This window comes from Plectrocnemia conspersa, unplaced genomic scaffold (genome assembly GCF_051122295.1).
Source record: "Plectrocnemia conspersa isolate PC_06_02 unplaced genomic scaffold, ASM5112229v1 ptg000010l, whole genome shotgun sequence".
Classification (NCBI taxonomy): Eukaryota; Metazoa; Arthropoda; class Insecta; order Trichoptera; family Polycentropodidae; genus Plectrocnemia; species Plectrocnemia conspersa.
The window spans coordinates 4,166,700-4,190,913 of NW_028277174.1; the positions used below are offsets into that span (position 1 = coordinate 4,166,700).

At 30.2% G+C, this 24,214-nt stretch overlaps 1 protein-coding gene across 1 annotated transcript; it reads left to right on the plus strand.

The window, feature by feature from the left end:
* The first annotated feature begins 2,372 nt into the window (after positions 1 to 2,372).
* On the plus strand, positions 2,373 to 13,113 carry LOC148230369 (uncharacterized). The gene is made up of 4 exons (XM_088195608.1): positions 2,373 to 2,496; positions 2,885 to 3,151; positions 11,045 to 11,245; positions 12,761 to 13,113. The coding sequence occupies exons 2-4, from the start codon at positions 3,047 to 3,049 to the stop codon at positions 12,845 to 12,847; spliced, it is 393 nt and encodes a 130-aa protein (XP_088051734.1). The 5' UTR covers positions 2,373 to 2,496; positions 2,885 to 3,046; the 3' UTR covers positions 12,848 to 13,113.
* Positions 13,114 to 24,214: the final 11,101 nt, after the last annotated feature.

The window sequence follows — 24,214 nt, forward strand, 5'->3', positions numbered from 1 at the left end:
ATATCTTTACGAAGCTCACTTATTATGTTAAATAAGGCAAAAAAAACTCGAAAGTGACTCAAGGAGTGTCATTCTTTCAGCGCCTAGTGATATATAGGGCAATTTACTAAATTCTCTTTTTCAGCTGCCGTCGAAAACGGCCCAGTATATATTATTTTAGATGTTATAATGTAGTCTTTCTTATTTTTATTTTTTAGGGCTTGATGAAACATTAACACATATTTTTATATAATGATCTTCGGAGTACATACGTATATCCATAAATTGTGTATTAATTTCTCTCGAGTCTCGTCAAGACATTTTTAAGATTCTTGCGGGAAGCTCGAACAGCTGTTCCGTTGCGTCACTGTTGACTGGTTTATAGAACTTTAAAATGACCACCAACAAAACTATTACAATACATAAATAAAATTGTTGGCTTGTGACAAACTGTATGGGCGGTAACATAAGGAGTTCTCAAAGTGTAGCGCGCAATACCCAAAGAAACGTCTCATTGTTCCAAAGAAAATATTCCATGAGTGATTTTTTTAGTACGTGATCAATAAGCTTTGAAGTTTTAAGTAAACCGATTAATATATAAGCACAATCAGTTGTTAAAACTTGGCATTGTTATATTTTAAAATAAAATAAAATAAAAGCTAAGACGAATGACGGAAATGTTGGCAGTTTACCATCGTTCTGATGGGTGAGTCATCAAGGCTGAGAATGGTATGTCTCGTTAAGACCGTCTAAATATTTAGTCTTATTACTTGTTGCTTATATTCAATAAGTCAATTTGATTTTAAAAAAATAACAATAGTGCCTGCCAGATAACAAAGAGACGATAATTACATTGTAGAGTCTAGTTTAATTATAAACGTGTAGTATAATTAAAACAGATAGAAATAAAATCTGGTGTCGACATTTAAATCTGGAAGCAATTTCCCAGATTTTATATTTAAATAAGCAATTGTGTAGAACATGTTGCTTATTACCTCGACCTCAAGTCATTAACTGAGTTTTACTACACATATTTCAACACATTGGATTCATAAACAGTCATTAAAGTGCTAAGCATGTGTGTTTACAGTAAATGTGTATTTTTTAGTGAAGTTATATATTCACTAGTTTAAATATAATTTCACTAAATTAATTACTATTTTTAAACTTTTGGTTTTGATTTGAACAATATATGGGCGTTTCGAAACTGTCGAATTGAGTTTCATAGACTAGTTTCACTAGATAATACACGCATAGTGTATGCTTTAACTAGTGAGGATTTTTTGTTAGTAAGGCTGATTTACACGCTGCCAGTTGCTGGCATGCTAGTAAGAAGTTAACTGGCGGGTCACTGGCGTCTTAACATTTACACAGTGCCAGCAACTGAAAGAATTATTGTAAAAGCGTAACTCACCTTGCGTTAGTACGGTAGTGTGGTGGAAGGGGTAGTTGGCGTGCCAGTAAAACAAAAATATTTGTTCTGCTGGCGCTGCCAGCTTAAAAACTATTTGTAAATGATTTTTTTATTAAAATACATTTATTTATTATTAAAATACAATTATGATTATTTTCATTTTTATTTATTCTTGGATTACCATTTTCTAAAAAAGTTTTATATGGCAACTCCAGTGTACGCTAGGTGAGCATTTTAAATACTTTGACAAACACCGAACAGTGTGAGCATAGCTTATTACATTGTTCATACATTACTTTGTGTATGGGAATGGGTGTTATTTTTAAAGAATTAAAGCACTTGAATTTTTAATTTTATGGAAACGCATATTCATTTATTTATAGTGGCAACCCTATTTTTTATTCGGAATTCGAGGAATGACATCGCAACTTTGTATAAAAAATTATTTATTTTATTATTAATAAGTGAAATACCGTAATAGATAAGTGTAGTGTATGCTTCCATACTCACCAAATGCATAATTAAAATTAAGAGCAAAATAAACTTTTTTTCAAAACGGTTGGACTCAACAGTTTTAGTACCATCCATTTTTATGATATTCTAAACTTTGTGGTTGAGAAGAATAACAATTATGTATAATTTGTCATTCTTTAAGATGATTCCCAATAAAAATGTTATTTGCTTACATATTCCATTTCTCATATCCTATCAATAAATCCAGTGTAGAATGTAATAGGAAGCCTTCACACATATTCATTTCAAAAATAATATGTATACCTCTTTAATCGAGTCACACAGTTATTTAAATTAATAAGTCGTATTATGCCTTGTTTTTTGCCATTTTTAATCTTAAGTTTGTGAAGTCGAACGTGGTGGGAGACATTTTTGCTGACTAGTGCCGCATGTGAAATGAGCGTCGCCGGCGTCGTTCTAATTCTATCCCCGCGTTTTTTTCGTGCCCCTTCTCCTGGAAGCGGTTGCACAATTGACCGGCCGGAACAGGAGACTCTGGCAAGTGCTAGCCGCCATTGTGGTGCAGGTGGACGTCGCGACGCGCTGCCCGTCGATTTTATAAATAAACCGCCAAAGGGCGCCGGGACGGGGTGTGTATTTCGGTAGCGGAGCGCCGGCCGGTGTTGCCACTGCACTAAAAAGAAACAATACTCATGCCGCCACGTGATTTTCGCACGACCGTTTTCCATTATAACCTTTCTTTTAAATATGGTACACTATTAAACTCTTTTTGCCTTTTTAATGTTTTTCCTTTTTTATAAACCCAATCCATCCAAAACGGTTGTACGACAAATTAAACTGATTCGATAACATAACTATTCACTCGCATTTTAATTCAATATGAACTCGTTTATCTTGATCGTAATTTTTATTACCTAGTAAAATCAAACGGCTGCCAGGCATGCGATTTTGTGGTACCACTTGAAAAACATTACAAACCGGCGCTTCGCTACAAATAAAAATAAACTATTTTCGCAGGGGGAGTATATAAAAACGTCAAGGAGTTGTCGCAAATAGTTTGCGCAAACTTTGCGAGAAAGTGCCGGAACGTTCTAGTGATCGTGCTGAAAAACAAATATGATTTTGCGGATGTGAAGTAGTTATTCTCGGCTGTGACGTTTTCGCTTTGACTGTTTCAAAATGTGGTACCAAGGAGAAGACGAGGAAGATGAGGATCTCATGTTTTCGCCCGCCTTGTTGGCGAGGAGAGCTTCGGAGAGTTGGATAAACGTACCGCCGGTTGAGGTAATTTTTAATACAAATACAAATATGACGCTCTTTGTCGGAGCCGATGTTTGAATTAATTCAATGATGGGTCGATAATGCAGATCGCTGTTGAATCGATCGATAGATGGCGTTAGTTTCTATGCGATCGTTGAACGTCAAATCGTTTGTTATTGTGTCATTCAATATAAAAATTTATTATCAGGGTTGTCATTGAATTAATATTAAATTTTATGTTCTTATTCGATTTACATTACGTTGAATTGAACCATTTCAAAATTTGCAATAAATCTGTTTTTCATCGTTATGTCATTAGCTCATTAGTGTTCATAAGCGTCCGATAGTAAACGATCCTTATCAAGACGACCATGACCACGGAAATAAAAAATAAAATTCGTCAACGCGCACGCCGCACAATGTGGCAAATCACCTGTAACGTCCCAAAAATAGTTTTCACATATACGTAATATAAATATAATTATTTATAAAAAATATCTACGTATATTTTTTTTAAATATATAATATTAGATTATTGGTACTTTTATTTTATCATAAACCGTATATTTAATCATTTTTTGGTAAAGTTATAGTTTTTAACAAAATTATTTTTCTAAGAATCGTCTTTCAAACCTTTATTTGCTTAACCTAACTAGCATAAAGTAATAATAATATTAAAAAATTGCTCCAGATAGCAGGAAAGTGATTTATAATAATATATTATTAAAAAAAATCACGTTTTGCAGATAAATAAAACTGAATAGTTTTTTATTTATTTATATAAATTAGGACCATCGTGACATAACAGGTTACCCCAATGCGTCACAATAGTTAAATTATACAACATATATAATATTACACGATGTTAATGTAAGACTGTTCCCTATAACATGCTTTGATAAAGTTTAGCATTTTTATAATTGTTTTATTAATTTTATCTGAGTTTTGGATTATTAATTTAAATCTACTGTTGAAGTCTAAAATTTAATATTTATGGAATGAACACCGCTACTTATTTTTTAAACATAAATAATATTTTTGTAAGAGGTGTGATAAAAAATTAACCGATTTTTTCAATATTGATATTGTTTTACATATTTAAAGTAGTCCCCATCTTCTATTGAGACGGTGCTTATCAATTTTAAAATAAAAGATGTTTGTTAGAACTACAATCAGTATTATCCATGAGGCTTAGTGATAAAAAATTGTAGTGAACTTTACCATTATAATAAAATAAACAGTAAAGAATTAAATATTTTTATAATTTTTTCCATACTTTACTAATTATTTTTGTGAAGTCACAAATAATTCCAAATATGTTAGCATATCTTAACTACGAAATTTAAAAAATAAAATTTACTTCAGCATACTATAAAGATTATCTCACCTAATTATACTAATAATAATAAAAAGTGTTTTTCGTGATGGTTTCTAACATATTATTGTAGATGAGCTTCATTTTACTGGATAATCTTTTAAATATCACCACGAATTTTCTCATCTTACGTACAATTCATTTTTAAATAAAAATATTTTCAGTTTCACTATGAATTATTAAAAAAAATTATCTCTCTTCATAAACATTAGTAAATTAACATTAAACTTTTTCTTGGCATGATTCCGAGAGTTGAGTTCGAATTTTTATGTGAAGGAAATTGCGAGGCGAATTTCATGGCTGATGCATAATTGCCGTTCTATCATGACAATTTTCCATCGCTTATTATGCTGGTTGCACTATAGCATTACAAAGCAAAATACGGTGTATTCACAGGTGTAATTTAGTAATTCTATACAAACATCAAAAATTTTAAATTTGTAAATTACTGAAATTTTTATACAGAAAATTTCCGTTCCATGTATTTTAAAAGTAAAATTAGATGAGAAAAAAACCTAAGCTACCTGAATGATATTTTTCAACTTTAAAATTAAGTTACCAATTAATATTACATAATATAAACCAATTTGTCAGCTTACCCATACAGCAATTTTGAAAAAAATAAATGAATTGTTTTAGAGATTTTAATTATGTAATAATATATGACATTCGGCCGCACTGTGCGCCATTGCACTGAAGCGCGCAAATAAAAAGTGAAAACGACAAAGTCTCACGGTCTTTCCGCAGATCAGAGTTACAGAATGACACGCAATGCTGACAATCCCGAGCGTTGTTGCTTTATCGATTCGTAATTGCGTCACGTGACGCGTCAAATGTGGGTCAATGTTATCAATCGTTCGATTCGTCTTCCTATCGGAAAGTATGAAACGTCTTTTCGCAGAAGCGGAAACCCTGATTGACATAGAGTTCAGTGACGCGACAATGGCCGCTATTGACGGCGTTAAGGCCATCGCTCCCTGCGCCCGATTTTTACCGGTGCCATTTTGATTTTTTTGACAGGTGTCCTGAATGAGCTCATAAACGACGTTAAACACTCGTAAGCGTTCGTCAATTAAAAAATAATCAAACCCGACGATGATTAATGTTTGTTTATTTTTTCACGCGGCCATAATTAAATTCCCCAAAACGGCGTCGGAATCGCCAATAAAAGTCGGCCATTTTAAAAGTGTTGTAACACTGAAAAAAAAGTTAAAAAATACAGTATTACTCCACCGATTAATTGCAGTCTCATTTTCACGTACGCTATTTTTTCACAAAGCGGAAAGTGAAAATTTATCAATAACACGTTCGACGCTCACTTTTGCTTTGTTAACGCGAACAGGTGTTTTGCTTTTATCTTTGCTCTTTTAGTTATTTATATAATAGTTCTTTGTGCTGCTCTAAAAATAATAAAATCGAATAAATACGGTACTTATAATATATTTTTGCATACAATGTACTTAAATTTAAAATAAAAATGAAGGACCATTTAATTCTGCATTAATAATTATTTTTATATTTAAAAAAATCCACTCTGCTTGTCTGATTTTCACATTTAATATAATATTGAAAATAAAATATTATTATGTTAATTATTATTAAAATTGCGTTTTGAGTCAGATATTTTAGTTATTTAGTAAGTACCGTTTTTTACCAGGCAATTAATTGCACGGTGGAGAATTAATGCGTCAGCTGTTTCAGAAGGCGGCTCACAATTAATTGATTTGCGTTCTAGATACGGTCTTTGTATATCCGTCTTGTGCAATGCCATTCATTATTTTTGCTTCTTATAATTTCTGCCTCTGCGACACATTGATTTTAAGCTTAATTTTCTAATCGACTCCAGGTTTAATTTTTAAATTTTTATTTATGGGTTGTCATTTTATTAAATGCAAGATCTTTATATTCAGTGGTAATAAATCGTTGTTTTTAGAAATAAAAAAAATTATTACATTTGTGCAAAATATAATAATAATGATTCATATAAAAACTACGTTGCGTCACTACAATAATCACCTGTTTACGGTTCTTGCTCTTTCTTATCTTATCGAATGTATAAAATTTCATTGTGACGTCACAGTGTCGCTTTTTATTGTTTTTTTTTAGTATCAATTTGCAGGTAAAAAACAATGCAAATTTTAAATAATAAATAATACAAGAGAGGTATCGTGATCACTCTAAAAATAAAAATGACCCTCAAGTTTGATAAAGAGATATAAAGAGGATTTTTTATTGGTCATTTGCGTTTCATTTTTAGCGTTTGAGGTTTTTGTTAAAGCGTGCTTAGCTCACTAACGTGACACATCGGCGGTTAAATCACCAGTGACAGGTTTAGAGCGAATTTCAATTGCAAATTCAGTCACCCAGTTTTATGTGTTGGAAAATAGTTTTGTTGGAAACTGATTGAGGCGTGATATATGCATTTGATTTTAACGAATAGCATTCATAAAGGTCGAAAGGATAAGAAAAAATATTTACTCGCATATATTTTCTTTATATATTATATATTCGTCCGGTCAGAAATTTGCAACGGGTTCGTTAAACTCGACGTTGAGAGTCACCTACGTTCGGTTGAATAACTTCCTGCAAAAATTATTATTTTGAGGTTAGGATTCAATGAAAATGAGTCATAAACTCTTTGAAGAATCACTGCAAAAAATTATACATTTACCTTTCATCCAGTTCCGTTCCAAGTCGATAAGCAAACTCGCAAAAGTTTTTTTAGCAAATTACGAAATTAGACAGGCGTGTTTTTAAACACGAAGTTCAAAGCTGGGTTATGATGAATTCTCAGTAATTTCATTAATCTTTTTATGGCATAAATAATGTGGAAGCTATGAATAAATTTATTGAAATGAATTTTAAGTATCGATGATATCATACGTTTGAATAATGAATTGTTGATAAAAAAAACATGTTTTTTATAAACGTTCTAATAAAAAAACGAAACATTTATTTTTAATTTTAATACTTTTTAACACAATTTGATCAAATAAATGAATTAAAGTAGAGTAAGAGATGTAGATGAGCTTGATTGAATTGAAAGCAAATCGCAATAAGGTCTAACTCCAACTCTAAAATTATTTTCCTTCAGTTAAATCTAGTTAAATACATCTTTTTATTAAGGCGACCATCCGATACTTTCAAATAATAATCAAAACGATTCGAGGCTATTAGTGTATACTAAACGAGTTTTGAAGCTTATGTAGAACAGGATTAAAAGAGTTTTTGATGGTAAATAGGGCTGTTGATTGTATTTGTGCAATTCAAGGTGCTCTGCTGATTTCAAATATCAGGCAAACCATTGTAGTTTTGATGATTTTCTCACAGATTACGACGTGTTCATAGTATCCTTAAATATGGCTTCATTTCTAGAATTTCAGAAGTTGTTTAGAGAAGATTCAGGTGATTTTTTCATATTTTTTCCATAGCAGGTATTGTGGATAGTATTTGTTTTAAAACATAGTGCTTTTTTGTTTGGAGCGTTATGATTCAATACATTATATTCTCGTTGTAGCGTATATTAAATAAAGCATTTTTTCAAGATGCGATTTTAGCTGTTAAATAAAGTACCATAGAGAGTCGCGATTACGTCCCTTATTTGTGACCGTCAAAAACGTCAAAAACGCTCCTAGTACACGAGTCATCCAGTTTCTCAAAGATGTTTTTAACGATAGCTACGAGAAGCTAGAATAATTTATATGGAATAGTGCATATATGTTTTAGGTGTATTCCAAATAGTTGTGCATGTTTGAAGCTACGTATAGTACAGTAGACCCTTCAATAATACCGTAAATTGGGAACATGCTATTTGGGTACGTGTAACTAGGGGTCTAGAAAATACTCATATATTTTTTTGCAATACGTACGTACGAATCAGGTGCATGTGGTGAGATATCCTTCCTTTGGCTCGCTCACATATAAAGTAATGGGCACCCAAATAGCACGTCTCCAATTAACCGTGTTATTGGGGGTATATACAGTTAAATGCGTGTAGTTTGAAAACTAAAAAATTCTCCGTGCTATTGGGGGGTTTAGTATATGCGTACGAAATAATTGTTATGGTCAGATTTGTAGATAATAAATAAAATTTTGTGTTTTTTTTATTATTTTTTATTTTATTAATTTATTTAGCTTAATATCTAATCTTTACATCTAACAAATTTAGTAAACATATATAAAATATATAAAAAATACATAACAGAAAGAATTAATCGAGGGTAATTTTTGGAGTATTAATTTTGGTTCAAATTGATTAGTTTTTTTTCATGAATGTCGTAAGAATCAATAAATATATTTAAAAAGTGGCCCTCGATAACAAGAAAGTACTTAAATATATTTCCATGCTATTTTCTACGGAGAGTATATTTTAGAAACCTGTCCCTTGAACTTATTTATTATTTCAGATAAACATATAAAGTTTTGTCTTACAGCCGGTTTTTAGAATCTTAGTTTTAAGAAATCTTATATAAATCATTTCTGGGGAAATGTTGCGCTACTTTAATTGAGTTCAAAATATTCTGCACATCATAGTCTATTTAATTAATATTTATTTATAATTTATAGCGTTACTGTACTGTATTCTAAATTATAAACTAGATACGATCTTCCTTATTGGAACGAACGGTTATTGATGAGCTCAAAAGGCTTCAAGCGATTGTGCCCGTTATTTATGAACTGTATGCAATTGTAGAAATGTCCTAACTTTTTATGTTTCTCTATAAAATGGTATGTTTTATTTATATGATTTTTAAATGTATGTACATAAAATAAACCTGTTAAGTTTTGTAGCAATAACCTTTGCTTGCAAACCAGTTTTTATAGCATTTTTTTTATTTAATATAATTGCATCTGAGGTCATTGTCATTTCATTTCCTATATCAATTGTACGAAAGGTTAATTATTGCAACGAGATGAAGGCACTCGTTACACTTAATGATATTAGTTAACCATTGCCTTTTGACGCAAAGGTTATCTGCACCTGACACTCTAGGTTAAGTGAAATATGACACCGATAACTCATGATAATGCTTAAAGTATCTCGAGCAAACTCGATTTTCTATGACGTCACCTAGTCAATAATCTGTAAAGCTGAAATATGCGTTACGATGCATCGTGTGACGTCATTTTGGCGTCGTGCAAAAGCGAACGTTCAGCGAAAGCAGTGTACCATTGAGTGTCAGGCAATAATAAGACCACAGCTATTATAAGGCAACACCAGAAATAGAAGCTACCTATGTACTAGAAAGCGGAATATACACGTTCAATACAACGTATTGGGCGGAGATTCCGCGAATGGTAATTTGCAAACACTTGAGAAAACACCACTGAAAAGCTTCCACTATAATCTTGGCTACTTTCTGTATACTAGCTTGAATTTATAGCTGTTATATGAAAAGACCATACATTTTATAAAAATATAAATATTGATATAATAACTGACGTCGGAGTTATTTAACGACAACAACAGCAACAACGTTTTTTATAGCACGTACAGTTGAAGTAATTACTTATACATACGTGATGCGTAGTATTAGCTGCATCTTATAGAATCTAGTTGTTTCTGAAGTTTGGGTTGAACTATAGATTTCGCACTTGACGTGAAGAGGGAAGCGGCTATGTATTCTGAGAATACTTACGAACTTCTTGTGTCCCAAGTTGGAAGTATCTGACGAAGTTCTTGATTAAAGTTCGATAGAAGGGAATGATGTGCAATAAGTATGTATTTATTATATATACGCTAGCCGAGATGAAAAAGGTTTTTTGTTCTGCCCACTCTCAACGCGTGTACTAATTGCAACGATTTGAGGATAGAATGAGATTAATTAATTTACTATTATTTAAGAATATTTTTTTTTCGTAACTGTTCAAGTTGGAACAAGTGGAGATTTGGCAATACTGAATTTTCCAATAAATGTATTCTTTTGCGTAAAATCACTGTACAGCAGAGTCGTAACGCAAAGTTACATAATGAATCTTGACTAAACTTAACGATGGTAGAGATCATTTGTTTTCTTTTTACATTACAAGGGTATTTTTTAGATTGGTATTGTCGCTGTTAGGATTCCATCTTATATTATGTTTTGAGGAAAATGAGATTTCTCAACAGATTATTTTAATCAGCAATTAAATCATTATTCCTTTAGGCATGATATATTTAACAAGTTACTTAAAAGCATTACAGCTATTTAAAGACTTCGTATAATATATATTTTGTCAGGTAGGTGCGATGATATCATAACTTCTAATGCCCTTGACTTTGACAATCAAACCAGTCTACGTTGAAAATTAATATCGTGATTGCTAGGTGTGGGCTCATTTTACTTAACCGGTTTAGCAAAATTGTTATATTACGCTTGTAGTATGATCGATCAAAATGACTGATACATTACACCGTATGTGGAAATATTCCACTCCTTTACCTTAACAGTATCATTCTTATTTGTATATCATCACCTTTTACATTTGATATAGTGGCTTTATGTTTTGCGTTGATTGATTTGTCAAATCATTTTATATTAATTTGTTTCTGTGAATTTCAGAGTATACCCGTTTCTCAGCCGCTGCAGCGCAAAAAGTCCTTGCCCGACGTCCAAGGACTGCCCCGTGCCACAGACGCCATGTCCAGGGAAGAAGTTTCAATGCTGGGTTCGGCGAGAAGAGAGGAGATCCGCAAGATGGCCGACGAGTCGGAGAGATTGAGAGCAAACCCGTTGCTCTATCTAGTTAGTCCCCAAGTTAAGGTAAGCAATCGTTGAAAATACTAGTCGAATCTGGATTTAGCAATGAGTGACTGGCCAATATTGTCATTGGTGGAAAGTAGAAATTTTTGAAACGCATCCAACTGCCTGTCTTCGGCAACGGCTGTCCGATACCACAAAATGATAAATGAAACTCTCTCGATGATTTGCAGAAAAAAAGTTTATTCGACCAAAATATTTGGAGAATTTCGATACGTATTTATTCATCATTGGTCAGAGTTAATTTTAAATGTATGATGTCGTTGCATATCTTGATCGTGGTTATTTTGTGAACTTCTAGAACTCTTGGACCAACTCCCACGATTGCGATTATCTCATTAGATGAGTGATTCAAAAAGTTTTCGAAAGGTTATGTCTGTTTTATAAAACAACAAACTCTTGATTTGGTATACTTTAGATGTTCATTTTTGTTGTTAAAAATATCGATTTTAATATTCAACGATTTTTGTAAGAGAAATACATCATTACATGTATGTTTGTACGAAGTGTAATAAAAAATGCTGAGCTCATAGCAGACACTGAACATATCAACATATATTTCCAGGGTATTAAGAAGTTGGACGTTCGTAATTATGTAGTATCGATAAATGCTCATAAGTGTCGACCAGTTAAAAAATAACTAGAATATATGAGTTATTAATTTTGTTTGTCATTGATCTGTTATTTTAATTCAACGGTTATACGTTTTAACATATATTTAGTAACCTAATGTCTGCGTTTTCTCTGAAGATCTGGTTAAGATATGGTCTTTTCAGGTTTAGCTTGTTCGGTATTCTCGGTCGATGCTCGGCGTAACTCCACTTGATGCGTGTATCCCAAGGCAAAAATATTCAGTGAAAGTTATTGACCGAAGTTGCACGCTATATATGCGCTTATATGCACTAGTCGAGATAGAGGAGCTCTTATTGATCTACTTACTCTCAACGTTTGGCTAATGCAACAGTTTGAGGGCAGAAACATATTTTTATTGCATGTTATCTTTCTTATGATCTGGAGATTATGCAACGCTGTAGTGGGACACTTCCATATAGCAAATTTCAATAACGAATTTAAAATGTCATGGTGCATTTAAAGATCCATTTATCGTCACATAGATTGGCGTAACGAATACACTTGTACGGCAAGATTTTAACACGAATTTGCTTTTTTCACGGTAGAGTTGCGTGGTCCAGACAATATTTAAATAGAGAATGAAATGAAATGGCTTCAAATAATATTATAAATATTGTCGCTATGACCATATAACAACGTTACTGACCAAATAATAATTATATAATATTACTGACCATAATATTTTAATGACACCGACCAAATAATTTATTGCCTTTAAAAATCAACGGAGAGTAAATAAATTAAGTAAAAATTAACCACTTAATTGATTATGGTGTGTGATAGTAATGATGTTGTATTTTATAAAAACAGACAGTATGGTCTACCATCATAAATACTATTTGTACGTGTATATGTGTTTCTCAAATGTTTTATTTTTCTTTACAGGAATGGTTCTCGCGTCAGCAGCTGGTGATGCTCGTATTGTTCATCAATATATCGTTGGCCATCATGTTCTTCAAACTGCTCACGTAGCGGCTACCCAGCGCGTCAGAGCGCTCCTCCAACTCCATACCCTACTCCAACTCCTCGCTCCATCACCATCACGACACCATGGCTCGCCGAGCGAACTTTGCAATTCGCGAGAGCAACGATCTGTGTGCTCTCAACGAAAATCAATTGACAACCAATCGAATGGTGCAGTAAGTGAAGCTGCACATCGAACGCATGACATGACATATGTGTGTATGTATAATTAAATAAAATACATTTATATAATATATATATACATGCATAAATATATACATTACGACTATATTAGTTTGTAACTTACTTGTATACATCTCAAAATAACTTGACATATAGAAGATATTTTTACACAAAAAAAACATATTATTATATATATATATATATATATATATATATATATATATATATATATATATATATATATATATATATATATAAAACTTATTAATCTTTTGTCAATAATAATTATTAAATAAATCAATTTTTCAATATAAATATATCGCGATCTATGAAATGACGCAAGCGTTGGCATTTCTAAAATAGTAGTGACTTTATATATAAAAAAGATTAGATAAATTATTCATTTAAATATTTTCCGAATGAATAACTCAAGGGCAGAAAATGCATACATTGCGGAATTGTTTTTTTCCCATTTGATTGGAAGAAAATATATATTATATATACAAGAAAATATTAATATATCTGTAGATGTAGAGAGAAAATGTGGAAAACTGTCGTCGATCAAAGCGATCGACTCGCTGAAGGAAAGGTGCCTACCTTAACATGGGAACAAACATTATTTCAAAGTTATTTTCATGATGAGTCTTTTGTGGAAAGTTGGTAGACGAAATAGACCTTTATTTGGATTAATTGTAAAGGAACGATTCTGGCGAAACTAATGAATTTTCGGCCTTCTGTTGTACATTTTTTAAAGACTCTTTTTATAGTGAAGTCAAATATTTAAATAAAAAAATCGTTAGCATAAGTTTTTTCAATCCTTTTAAAAAAATATACAAAAAAATATTATATGCATATCAAAAAAGCGATTCCTTTGCGCTCGATATGATCGTATCTTAGAAACTTCCCGTTAATTTAAAAACAACTTTGTTATCAATTGTATATTTATATGTATTTAAAAAGAAAATGGATGAGTGAACACTGCGTGCCTTCTGATTGTATTAATTCTTTCTAAACATATAAAAAAATAATTAGAATCCCTTTTTTATATAATAAAAATTAGTAATCCTAACAGCTTGATTCTTGTAATCTTATATCATTCTATTCTCCAATAGCAATCGTGGCAACTGTGAAATATATAATTTATATATTTATGTGTGTTGGTATATACGATATTTTTATTAAATAAAAAATAATAGTTGTTATAAATTTTTATCGCTGCAAACACAGCTAATGTTTAAAGAAGATCATCCATCTAATATTTATTGAATTTTTATACTTGATTGCATGTGCAATTCTGTTACTGCATTAATCGCACTAAGTGTTATGAATAAAAAATGTTTATTATATATTATAATTATATTTACATAATAAAATGCTTAATGGACATATTCCTCCTATTTTAACAATCTCCATTCGTCGGCAAAAATCTTACTTTTTGGATATTTGAGTGATTTTTGTGCAATATTTATTAAGGTTGTTTGGTTCTTCGACTGGACAGGTACTATATTGTGATGCGCATATCAACAGTTAAATATTCCTTTACGCATTGTAAATAAAACCGATATATTTCAAGGATTTTTATAACTTAACCTAACCCTTGTTTTTACTAATAAACATAATAATATATAAATCATATTCAATTACACACTAGATTAAGAAGTATACTAATCACGCACACATAAAGTACCCTTGATTGAATGTGAAGTTTTTTCATGAATGGCATATTTAATTTTTATATATGTATATGTATATAATAATTATATATAATATAATTTTTATGTGCGTATACATGTATACATTTTTTTCAAAATATTATTAATAACAATTATTCTACAGTGCTGTTTTTTTCATACTTACTGTAAAATATTTCTATTGAAGATAACGTAATTTTTTATAATGTTACTTCAGATTCACATTATACATGTATTCGTATTTAAAATTGTGTATGTATATATGGATTATATATGTGTAATTTGAATACATGTATAATACATATTATATATATGAATATATTTATTGTTATTCATTGATAATATTTTACTATTTAAAATAAACTTTTTTCACGATTCGTGTATATAAATATATATATATATATATACAAAAAACATGTTTTCGAATTGTCGAAGATGTAATATATACATGATATTACTTACATACTGAAAATTTATAAAAATGATATGTTGAGGTGCTACTATGTTCAAATAAAGTGTTTGTATTACATATTGTTTTATTTTACCCGAAAAATCCTATACTCCAAAATAATATCATATTGCAATTACACCAATGTTGTCATTATCATAAATAACATAATTTATTATATTAAATAATAATTGCAATTAAAAGGTTGTTGTCGTTGAGTCATTAACCGTCTCGCTTTTATTATTTCAATATACCATAAAATAACAACACGAGTTCGTTGCTTTATGGTATCTCTTTTTCATGACCTTTTTAATATATTTTAATTGATTATGCATACTATTACATATCAGTCAAAATGTTATTAATTTCGTGAAAACTATATTTGTATTATTATTTATAATATTTATTAAAGTCTATAAATACAATGCGATATTCTATATCAACTTGCATTTATAAAATACTAAATTAGATTCACATTCAATTAATAGAAATATTATAATGACTATGATATCTAGAAGGCCATAAATAACAACGTTTTCTTGCGTGCAAGTTTGCATTTGAATGGGAAAATCATAATATCTATAAATAACATATTTCCTCTATGCTTTATGGTTACTGTTTATTTTCATTAAATTAATAAATGTAAAATATATAAAAAAAATAACAATGTGTATTATTAGAGTAGGTTAAAAGTACAGTGATAATTTGCAATATACAATATATACATTTGTATTTTGTATGCACGCATACATACATATGTATGTATTTGTTCTGAATTCCAAGAAAACATACATATAACACCTCTGGGGAAATTTCACATTAAAGCAATGTTTTAAAAGTCAATTATACTGACTAAATTGATCTGTTTGATTTGCATGAATTGTTAGAGGCAAAACCGAGAAGTCAGATTATTAACTATAGCAATTATAAGCAATATGAAATCACGAATTTTTATATTAATATTGATACATACAATATATAGAGGCTTGGCTAATAAGTCGATCGATGGCTCATCGCTGAATTGAGGCTGAAGAAGTGTGACTTAGCAGCTAAATAGATGTCGAAAAAGCTGAAAATAAATTACCGCATACATAGAGAAATGTATATGCAGCTATCAGGCGGTGGAGTTGAAATGAGTCTTCGTTGGCATGTCGAGTTGTATTGTTGTCAGCTGCGATTTCAGTCAAGCAGCTTGGAGTTGTCGAGATGTCTTCTTGTGAAGCTCTCTGAACGATATACTCATGTCTCTCATGTCGATGCAGTCTCCAAGATCGTCTCTGTTACCAAGTGTCACATCTTCAATAACGCTGGTTTGAAACAGGTCTTGGGAATTGCAGAAAATGTTATTTGTGAGTCAATTGCATCGATTTTTGGACGTAAAAGTCACATAACGATCGTTAACCAAAGGGTAGAATAACAATATTATTTTGTGTACGGTAGCATGTATGGTCTAGCGTGCGTTCTTTCACAACCATATAATTTCCTTGAGGAATGGGACTTATTTTTCGTCATTGTTGAATATAAATGTTGGTGTTTAATATGTGGCGTTTCCGTCGCAATACTTATGAAAGAGAATTTAGAGCGCCATTTCAATATGTTACATGTTAAATTTTTATCTGAGTTTCTTATTATTTTTAAAATAAGGAAAAAATAGTTACGAGAACTAAATCTGAAATTATTACGCAACAAAAGATGTTTTAATACCCAATAGAGCAATCTGAAGCTGCAACAATGGCTTTTTTACATGCGAGTTAACAAAGTTTTCTGAAAGCAATTCATTCAAAGAAATCTTAACTGAATTTGTGAATTAAATATTGTACTTAAAGACATAAACAAAAATAAAATAAAAGGAACTTTCAAGATGAATCTCAAAAAACGTCTCATGTCAGTGATATTGTACAACTGCTAGTTTTTATTAGATTGATCTTTGCAGATTTTTCTTTTAAAGAAGAATCGTTGAAGGTGATTTTATCGAGATAACGATATTTTTTACTGGATTTAAGAAATACGTAACCAAACTACAGTTGTCATTATCAAAACTTACGCAAATGCTTATGTTATGTAAAATACTCAAATTAAAAAAGATGCTGTGAATATTTTAATTCGTGTTTTTAATCTACGTACTAATGTGAATAAGAATTTGTGTATCTTAATAAGAATAAAACATAAAATTGTGTGAGTAACGAATAGTCAGAATTATCGTTGACCAATTATTTTCTTATTTTGCCATTCTTTTTAAATTTAAGAAGTGTTCTGAAGTCTTTGTTAAAACTGTCAATAACCCTAGCTTCCAGGTTTATTAATAAACGACATAAATAAATTGTAATTGTTGGTATATTTGATCATTTGGTACAAAATTTATATGATTATGCTCTCCAATAACGGATTTTCTCAAAATTATATTATAATGTTAATTAATATTTGGTGAATGAATCATGACGGATGAAAATAATACACAGATTGAGCCACTGTAGTTAAAGTTTAGGTTCGGCAGATACGAGAGATCGGCAGACGAGGCGCCACCGATCGTCGTCTTCTCGTCGAGGTCAACTAAAGAATTTGTTGCTCTCAGCCGCCGTCACCTCTGTGATACCAGAGTGTCGCTTGGCTTTTTGCCATATGATAATAAATTTCCTAGCCTCAAAAATATGTCTTAATCAAATAGGATGCCATTCTTTCACCTTCTTGACTAAAAATATATACGAAGCGCTTGTTGCTGATCAAAACTATGAGCAATTGATGGCCTCCTACGAAGATATGTTTAGAATATTAAGGGTTTAATCAACAATGCTTATTATTTTTTTAGTTTACAATTTAAAAAAAATATAGTAAAAAATCTGCTCAAGAATAAATCCCTTAAGACTTATAAAATAAGAAACAATTTTGCGTTACAGTTTCACAATGTTTAAAGTATGTCAATCATCCACTTTCATATTATGACGGGGAATTCTACATGCAATACATTTTCTTCTAACACCTTTGTGATTCAGAAACAGGTATTCTTTGTTAGATTTTGACAAATTAGATGTATCTCGCTAAGTTTATTATGTTTCTTAAAATACGTAGCCGGTTGAGAGTTGATGTTAATTTAACAGTAATATTCTCAAACGCTTAAGAAACTATGGAGTCGATTATCTCAAAATATGTTCCGGTAGTATTCTTAACCCATAATTGTATGTATATTATATATGTAATGTATATAAAAATATCACATTTTTTGGCTATTCGCCAAAATTAATATGATATGAACACAATAATTTTGATTAATCCTACAATAAATTAAAATATAAAGATTTTAATCGATAACTATATTTAAACCAATGTCAAGTTCAATCGCAAAGAGATTTTGGCTACCATATGATCTTGATTCCGTTCACCTTCAAGTCTTTCTATAGCAATCATCACTTACATACAAATTCGTCATCACTCGCGCTTTTAATTATTTTTTATTATTATTATAGTATTATTATCTATTATCGACTTCATACCATTTTTAATTATAATAATAATAAATAATATATATGATATATACAACTCAATATCATTACAGTAAACACTTGATTGCTTATCGAAGAAAAATACATATTAAATAAAGTCATGTGATTTGAAAAATGCAAGATATTTGAGGTAAACAGTCGACTTTGTTGACACAACAGCAAATATTCGATTATTTTTTATTTTAAAGCAGAATCAATACAGTGAAAATAATAATAATATTATTGTTTATATTGCTAATCGATTGTTGATAACGTGTGTTGTTTTCTTTAATTGAGTATTTAATCTATGTCCCTTGTTTTTCTTAATTTGGCAACAATCATAATAAGAATTTTGTCAAATGCCTGACCTTCATCAATTTGTGGCCAAGTTTTTCTTATGAATGATCCACCTATGGTTGTTAACCTTGCACGCACTAGAATTGCGTATTTCGACGGCGTAACGTTGTACGCTCGTTTATAATTATTTATTTATTTTATATGAACACGTGCCTAGTTGTACTAATTATAAACCGAGTATCAAATATGACTAGCATAATTTTAGTTAAGTAATAAAATTAACGTTCGCGTGCCGCTTGTTTGTTTTGCCTGAGTTGAACTTACTCATTGGTTTTATTTTGCGAGACATTGTTTCGATTTTATCGCAAATCAAACCCCACATTTGTTACATGTACGTTTTCGTTTCGTTAGGAATCGAATTTCCTTTATTTAAGTGGCGTGAGTGGGCATTGATTTTACTTGCATTCGTTATTCAACCGAATTATTAATAATTTATCGCCAGGGTCACCAATTTCAAGCTCAGAATGACGTGCTAGGTTAAAGTTGTCTCTTTAGCAATTGAAGTTCATGTTGAAACAGTACTTCTAGTTTGCTAATTAAAAGTAAATAATCTACAATTTTAATAGTAAAATTATGATAATGTCTTTCGGGTGGTCTTTTATTAACAAGAACTTTGTGGTCGTTTTATATTAATAACAATAAAATAAAAAATAAAGAGAGAAAGTTATTCTTCTGGACTATTTACATAATGTTATTTTAAATAATAAATAATTTAAAAAAAATATAAATTCCAATGTTTTAAGCGATGGCTACGGAGAGCTGGTATAATTTGTGTTCAAAATTTAATACTGATTTTTTCATATAAAATGCGTTATAATACCAACTATCTCAAAAACGATTAGAACATGAAGAAACAATAAGTTAAGATGTTTTCTGTACTTTCTTATAGAATCTAAATATGCAAATATTTATTTTATAAATGATATTAGAAGGAAAATTAAATAGGACATATATTTATTTTACTTAAAAATAACTATTTTAAGTTGTGACGTACGCCCTTTATAAAAATGTCGTTGTGCTGTTTTAAATTTGAATCATTATTACAACGGTTTTACCAATCATTAAAAAGATTTTTATTGATATAAATATTATATTATTATGAGCTAAAGTAGCACATTATTAGTTATTTTTATACCTAATAAGTACGACCTGGCTCGATTTTAATTAATCATCACAATATTCACATCATCACACTTTGAGCAATATCGCCGTACATGTACGGTAGTCGATCCTTCACTGTTTTGAGGTACCCCAGATAGTTATATATTCACTTATAAATAAAATACTATATTTTCATGATATTTTTTAACTTCATTTAATGTAAATATTTTTTTAGAAAGCAATAGAAATAAATTAAAGAATATTAAATAAATAAACAAAAATACGTTATAATAATTTTATAAAAAATATTGAGAGCCTCTGAATAATATATAAAATAAATTAACGAAATTTAATTATAAAAAAGTAAATTATAAAAAACATACTAATACAAAAAAGTAGTAAAATAATGCAAAGCAATAAAACGTTGGGAATTCTTGATTTTTTTGTGCATTATAAAATAATTATAAATTAGTAACAACAGAAATAATTGTGGAAAATATGTAAAATTAACTCACTCTCAGGTATATACTAACAAATTATAAAATATGTCTAAACTAGCTCCATACTCAAAAGGTTATTAATCTGTAATATAAGGAGAATATATGAAAACCCAATTTGTGAGGATCGATCGGAATTATAATTATATAATAATCAATAAGACACGATAATAATTTAAAAAAACTAAGGTTATAGGATTTGAGCCCAGGTATTTAAGGTAATAGTTACCAACATATACCAATCGTCGAGTGTATATTAAACGTTTGATTTAATTTTCTATAATATAGAAAAGGTTATTTTTTATTAAAATTAATCGCTTTTCACTATTTACTATTTTATTATTTAACAGATAGATGAACAAAATGAAAACGGCTGCTTTTGTAGTCTGTGTCAATTTAGCGTAAGCTCCGCTGGATGCAAACTCAATGCAGAACACTCGGAGATAAGTGGTAAGTTTCAGATAAAAGTTAATGTTCAATTGGAAGTTTCAAACGAAAGTGATAATTATAAAATTATAGGTCAAATTGCAAACGTCTTAAAACTACGTTAATGACAGTTAATATATGGGAATATGTTTCATTATTAACAATCATAACTCTGAGAATCGTCCACTGACACCATCCCTCCATCAGTTTCTCCACTACCGCTCAGAGAAAACATCTCGCCATTTATCGTCTGTAGCAAGATATGTGAATATAATGTAATAAAACTCTAATTAGATTCCACCAAGCGTCTCACTGGCTGCGAAGTACCCTCCCTAGGGTTCTTAAACCTCAAAAGGCTATCAAAAAATACATTGTTTAATACTTATTTATGACTGGCGTGCTAATTCGTCTTTTGCGAAACACACGAATATACACGTCCGCGGGGAACACGGTGCAACTATCGTATGTATCATATATGGGAAATGTGTTTAAATATTATGTTTATATGCCATTGCGACACAGGTCCAAATTATATGATTTTTATTAAAAAAATAATTACTACGAATCGAAAAAAATATATTTTCACATTTTTTCACCACAAATTCAAAAATATTACAGGATGGATCAAATATCACTATAGTACTATTTAATCAAAAGACAAAAATTTTTGAGGTATATTTTCCTTTACTTTTATTTTGTATTTTAAAAATGTATGATTATGAAATATATAATACTAATATTTACCACGAAACAATGGGTAAAACTTATTGTATTCCATTATAAAAAAGCGCTCCATTATTATAATCTGAGTATTTTTAATCAAAGAAGTTATTTTTTAAAAGACCAGGCATTTCGCAAGCAGTTGAGGACGCCATTGAAAGAGCTCAAATTTATGAAGATGAATAAGCAATCATTTGTATAATATTATTTTTATGTATAGTTAAGAAAATCTCCATATTAAGTCGAGTATTATTTAAAAATTAAATAAAAAAATAATATAATTACAAAAAGTTATTAATTTTTTAAATAGTATATTGACTATCTATATCTGGACGGATAGAAATTTTACTCTTTATCAAACATATGCTTTTTCTATGAAGATGGTATCATAATTTATTTGGCAACATGTTTTTAATTGCATAATCCTGTGCAGCTGCCCACATTAAACCACCTCTGCATTACGTTTAAAATATATTTTTACCTCTCGTTTATATATCACAAGCAAATTTGTAATAAATATTTTGCTTAAGGTTATTGTTTTATATTTGCTATAGGAAACCATAATACAAAACAAACTCGTGGCATTTATTGAATTTTCCTTTCGTGCACTAAATCTAAAAGCCCTAATATCCATATAAATTCCGATAAAATATTTACGTATGATTGTAAGAACGAAAGGGAGCTTATTACATTGTTGGTTAAAAATCAATAGTAATAGAATCTCCATATGAATTTGGGTATATAATAATTGAGTCGTTGAACTTTTAACATGTATCAATCCACTGATTACATCATTAAATTAATTTAACTGTAATATTTTTCATTGTAACTTTTTAAATAATTTATATTTAATTTTTACCTAATACAACTATTGATATATATATATATAATACATATCATAAAACATAGTTGAAAAATTAACGCAAGTGAACAATTTTCGTGGTGTAGTATATATATTAATTATCCTTTTTGCTTACACCCATAAAAACCATATGGAATTTTGAATTACATATTGGAGATAATAAAGTATAGTCTACTACGCTTCTCAATAGATATTTAATATGATAGGCACGTGCAAGCAATGGAAAATGTTGTTCTATATCAATTTTTGTTATGTTTTGTCAAATTGGGTAAGTTATTTGTCATGCATGCTCTTTAAAATATTTATATTTTAATGAAATTCAATAGTTATTTATTGAAATAAGGAAATTGGCGGACAAGAAGACCATAAAGAAGGGTACCAACCGCTTCAGATTGCAAGTCAGTCAGTCATTTGACTTCATAGAACTTCGATTACGACAGTGGTAGTCCAGTCGGTCACACCGCCAGGGCTTCGCCCTTGACTGGTTGCTCTCCCGGAAGCGAGTGAATAATTCGAACGAGTGCATCCCAAGATGCTTTGCGTCTGAAATGAGAAAGTTTAAACATAGAATGCCTTAAAAATCTAATAATATTTTTTATTTATTTATTAAGTAATTCTTATAAATTATACAAATATATAATATTTGAAAAATAATTTTATTTGCTTATTATCCCAGATAATAAACAGCAATAAACGCACGGATGTGAGTTTTAATCGTATAACTGATACGCAGGTTAGATATAAGCATTCGTCATAAAGATAAACAGATTTCTAAGAATTTTGGAAGGCTTGGAACGTATTTATCGTTGAAGCGTATTTTTAATTAGTAGTATAGTAGACCCACCAATAATATGATATATTTTGAACGTGCTATTTGGGTGCGTGTAGTTGGGGGACTAGAAGATACTTGTACAATTTTTGCAATACGTGAAGTAACGGGCAACCAAATAGTACGTCCCCAATTTACCGGGATCCCTGTTTAGAATCCACGGCAAAAGCAATAAAATCGTTCCGTCTCCGTCGCAGTGGAAACGTTAGGGCATCTAACGTTCATATTAAGTATTTTTATAACAATATTACGAAACATAATAAGTGAGCATCGGATGAAGTATATTTAAACCAAATATTGACCAATATAAGAGCGCAAAAAACAATTATCCCTTCTCAGAAGGCAAAAATCCACGTCAAACGCAATAAAATAGTATCGGTTCAATGTGTAATAATAGCTTGTAGGAATACTAAAGATCCCAACACAGTATTTATAATATTTATATAGATATTTAAATTATTTGAAGCAATGTGTACTAGTTACACAAAACAGAAAAGGAAAGGTTAACACTGTAACATTAGGTCCATAATAATGATAATCTTGGAAGCTTTGATTTTTTACCTGCTCAGTAAAGATATTGAGGGCTGGCCATTTCTTTTCTTTTTCCCAACGGTTTTAAGTCCTTTGTTATTTAGCACTATTGATCCCGGTAATATTTTTAGCACAGAACTTCTCTATTGTTATATTTTGTAAGCCATCAATGCTTCGATTCTATGTAGAATACATCCAAGGGGAAAAATCTATTAGTTTTATCATAAACACTTCTAGTATAGCTAATTTCGACAC

Bases quoted from the DNA above. Each gene is read 5' to 3' on its own strand.
- LOC148230369 (XM_088195608.1), top strand. From the start codon at position 3,047: ATGTGGTACCAAGGAGAAGACGAGGAAGATGAGGATCTCATGTTTTCG. The intron at 3,152-11,044 runs GTAATTTTTAAT...TGTGAATTTCAG, and splicing joins TAAACGTACCGCCGGTTGAG to AGTATACCCGTTTCTCAGCC. The intron at 11,246-12,760 runs GTAAGCAATCGT...TTTTCTTTACAG, and splicing joins TAGTTAGTCCCCAAGTTAAG to GAATGGTTCTCGCGTCAGCA.